The sequence below is a fragment of the Plasmodium reichenowi genome, chromosome 13 (genome assembly GCF_001601855.1).
Source record: "Plasmodium reichenowi strain SY57 chromosome 13, whole genome shotgun sequence".
Taxonomy (NCBI): Eukaryota; Apicomplexa; class Aconoidasida; order Haemosporida; family Plasmodiidae; genus Plasmodium; species Plasmodium reichenowi.
This window is the reverse complement of record NC_033658.1, coordinates 627117-631460: the sequence shown is the minus strand read 5'-3', so window position 1 is coordinate 631460 and position 4344 is coordinate 627117. Positions and strand designations below refer to the sequence as shown.

The window sequence follows — 4344 nt, the reverse complement described above, 5'->3', positions numbered from 1 at the left end:
AATGAAAACTCTTTATATATATAATAAATGGAAAACTTTATATTTTTATGAAAAAAAAAAATATATTTTTTTTTTATTATATATTTATTTATTCTTTTTCATTTGTTAGCTGATAAAAATTATTTTATTTATTCATTATAAATTCATAAAATTATAAAATAATTTTTTTAATTTTTTATTTGTATATTCATATTAATAACAATATTTGTTCTTTTATCCATTTATAAAAATAAATAAAAAAAAAAAAAAAAAAAAAAAAAAAAGCATTTGCTGTTTTATGAATATTTTTTTATATATTTGATTTAATTTATTTCTGTAAATATTTAAAATAATATTAATATCGTCCTGTCATGCTTTACAAATATAAGATGAACTTCAAATGGTATTCGGGTAAAGAATACAATATATATATATATACATATATATATATATATATATATATATATATATTTATACAATATGAAGAATATATTTACATGTAATAAAAGTAAATAATTATTATGTTCAATAAAATAAATAAAAAATATGATAAAATTATTTTACATATTGAATTTCTTTACACATTTTTATATTTTATTGTTAAAATATTCTTATTATATATATATATATATATTAGAAAGTACCTTCTATACTGTTATTATTATTTATTATTTAATATTTTTTGTTTTTTAAAAAACTTATGGAATGTACCCTGACAAAATAATATTTAATATTATATATATATACATAATGTATCACTTTTTAATCTAATATAAAAATATGAAATTTTTAATATAACAAGGAAAATAATTAATTTGCAAATATATAATATAAAGAAAAATGCATAATTTTTTTCTTTTTCTTAAAAACTTGTAAAGATGATTTAATTAAAGAACATTTCTGTTTTCATATTCATGTATTTTTCATATTTATATAATTTAAAAAACAAAAATTAAATAACATTAAATATAAAATTATACATATATATATATATATATATATATATATATTTATGTATTTATTTATATATGTGTGTAGATAAAATGTTTTGATTACGATAAAAATATATTTCCATATAAAAATGAAAACTATGAAATCACTAATAATATAGAACATATTTCATATTTACTCAAACGTTTAATACTTATTTCATTATCTTAAAAAAAAATAATAATAATGAAGCTTATGCACACGTTCATTATTTATATTAAAAAGTATATATATATATAATACAAATTAATATATGTAAGTATTATTTCTTATTGTAGCAATTATAAGGTTATATTGAATAAAATAAAAAAAAAAAAAAAAAAAAAAAAGCTTCATCTATTTTATGTAGATACATAAAATGTCTATTCCTTTTTTCCCCATTCATATTATTCTCAAATAATAATATATTATATAATGAACTACAATTTGTATTTTTTTTTATAACATAACATATAAGAATTTATATTTATCAATTTTTTTTTTTTTTTTTTTTTTTTGTGTTTGTTCGTGTTCATTTTGTTTTTCCACATAATTAAAGTATTAAGAAAAAAGTATAATCTGTAAGACTGTTGTTTTATGGTATATATATTTAAAATATTATGAGCATGTAATACGTTCATCATAAATATTAATAAATAATAAAATATATATATATATATATATATATATATGTATATTCCCCATTTTTGTATACAACATCAGAATAAGAATGAATAAAATGAAAAGTACTAAAATTGAAAACCCAAAATATAAATTAATGAAATTGATTGGGAAGGGTACATTCGGGAAAGTATATTCTGCTATTGATATGTCTACTCAAGAAGCAGTTGCAATTAAAAGATCTCCAAAATGGTTTATATAAATATATTATATATATATATATATATATATATATATTTTATATTAATATGAAAAATATAAAATTCATCTATATGTATGTGCGTATGATAAAATATCTATTTATATTTATTACTTCTTGAAGGAGAAATAAAGTTTCAAGGGAAGTTGATTTATTAAAAAAATTGAATGGTAGTACAAATATAGTTAAAATAAAGTCTGTATTTTATACAACTACCAAAAAAGGATATAGAATTCAAAACATTGTTTTTAAATATATGACATATAGTTTGGGAAGATATATAAGAATGAAAAAACAAGAAAAGCGTGAAAATAAGTAAAAAAAAAAAATAAAGAAAATAATAATAATAAATATATACATATATATATATATATATATATATATATATATATATATATATATTAATGAGGGCATACTATTTCATCATGTAAAGTGAATATATATCAATTATTTGAACAATTCTCTTATTTTTTTTAAAGCATACCATGTTCTTTCTTTAAAAACACATATTTTATTAATTACACAAATATACTTTTTATTTCTAGATATGATAGAATTAATCCAGCTGACTTAAAAAATATTATTTAGTAAATATACTAAAAGAGAAAAAAATAATAAAATAAATGTATAACAAATATATTCATATGTACATATGTATATACCATTCAGTCAAATATGTATAGGGATAAAAGATCTACACAAAAATGACTTCGCCCATAGAGATTTAAAACCAGATAATATTTTAGTAATTTATTTTATATATATATATATATATATATATATAATAAATACTCATCAATTGTATATAATAATATATATATGTTATATTTTATTTTTTCCATAGATTGATTTAGACTCTTCTAATATTAAAATTGAAATATGTGATTTAGGTATTCAAAGGAAAAAAAAAAAAAAAAATAACAAAACATTGCTTTCATTGTTAAATAATTTATAACATTTATTCATTTATTAATATTTAATACCTTATAGGTTCAGCAAAAAAGGTTCAAAAAAATATTATTTCTATTCCTTATATTTGCTCACGTTGGTATAGAGCACCAGAATTATTATGTGGATCAATGTTTTATACGGTTAGAATTTTAATATATAATTTCTATGATATTTCAATATTTATATTATTAATCATTATCTCATTTCATTATTCAGACGGAGGTTGATTTGTGGTGTTAGTAAAGTATTCAACGGATAAATCAAATAATTTATTAATTCCTTCATTATATTTATTATTATATATTTTAATATTTTTTCCATTTTTAGCCCTCGGATGTATTATTTTTGAATTAATAAATCTGTGTCCGTTATTCCCTGGGAAGTTTAAGAAGGACGAGTTAAAGAATCAAAAGAAAATATAATATTATTTCTTAATCATATATATATATATATATATATATTTGTATATTTTTATTTATTTATTTATCTGCTCCTATTTTTACAGATATTCAGAAGAATGTTCTCAAATTATAAATTTAATTGAAGTCATAGGTTCTCCACAAATGTAAAAAATAAAATATCTGATATATTTATGACTATGTTAATTAGACAGAAGATGATTAAAAAAAAAAGGAAAAACGTGAAACAACTCAATATCATAAAGTATTTATTTATTTATTTATTTTTTTTTTTCAAGGAGTTTTTTTGAAAATATTAAAGACCACACCAGTAAAAAAAATGTAAAAGCATCTATATATATTATAAGCTTCAATTTTTTTTTAAATATATGCATATCGTAATAATGTTTTTTTTTTTATTTTTTAAAGACATTACTTATAAAGGATTTATGTGAATTGAACATAAAACCCTTATGCTGGGATGAAATTCTTGGAAACATATTAGAAATAGAGTAAAACAAGAAAAAATAAAATAATAATAATAAATGTATATATATATATTATTAATAAGATAGAATATATTTTTTCCTTATATAAAAATTAAACAAAAAATATTCATTTATAGGGAAAAGGAATTAATTAATATAATAGATGGGCTTTTAAAATGGTTATTTTAAAAGGATAATTATATATTTAATTGTTCATTTCAATTTAATATTATATTTATTTCCTTATTATTGTATAATTTTATAACACATTTAAAAGATAAATATTTTACATATTAACCATAATTAAAAAAAAAATAAATTATTCCTTCTTTTCATATTTGTTTTTAAGGGATCCAAATGAAAGATTAACTATTGATGCCGTATTAAGTAACCCTTACTTTTCTACCTTAAATAAATAGAAAAATTACAAATATAATTAATAAGTATAAAAAAATTGATAAATTTTAGTAAAGGTCTTTTTTTTTCTTATATTATATATATATATATATATATAATTAAAACAATAGTAAACAAAAATATATAAACAAATATTATTGATTTTTAAAAAAATAGTTCATAAATTATTCATAAAAATATAGATAATAAAAATATCCACAAAATTTTCTATAAATTTTTTTTTTAAATACTCATAATTTTTTTTTTTTTTTTTATAAATTCA

The 4344-nt window shown here is 16.4% G+C and overlaps 1 protein-coding gene across 1 annotated transcript; it reads left to right on the top strand.

Annotated features, from left to right (window-relative positions):
* Nucleotides 1-1678: 1678 nt before the first annotated feature.
* On the top strand, nt 1679-4084 carry PRSY57_1315000 (protein kinase, putative; the record flags this gene model as incomplete). The annotated part of the gene is made up of 13 exons (XM_020115150.1): nt 1679-1821; nt 1952-2143; nt 2374-2415; nt 2498-2573; nt 2673-2718; nt 2819-2919; nt 2996-3014; nt 3107-3176; nt 3285-3344; nt 3477-3519; nt 3607-3689; nt 3803-3844; nt 4015-4084. 13 exons carry the CDS (start codon nt 1679-1681, stop codon nt 4082-4084), a joined length of 987 nt encoding a protein of 328 aa, XP_019970073.1.
* Between the last annotated feature and the right edge of the window lie 260 nt (nt 4085-4344).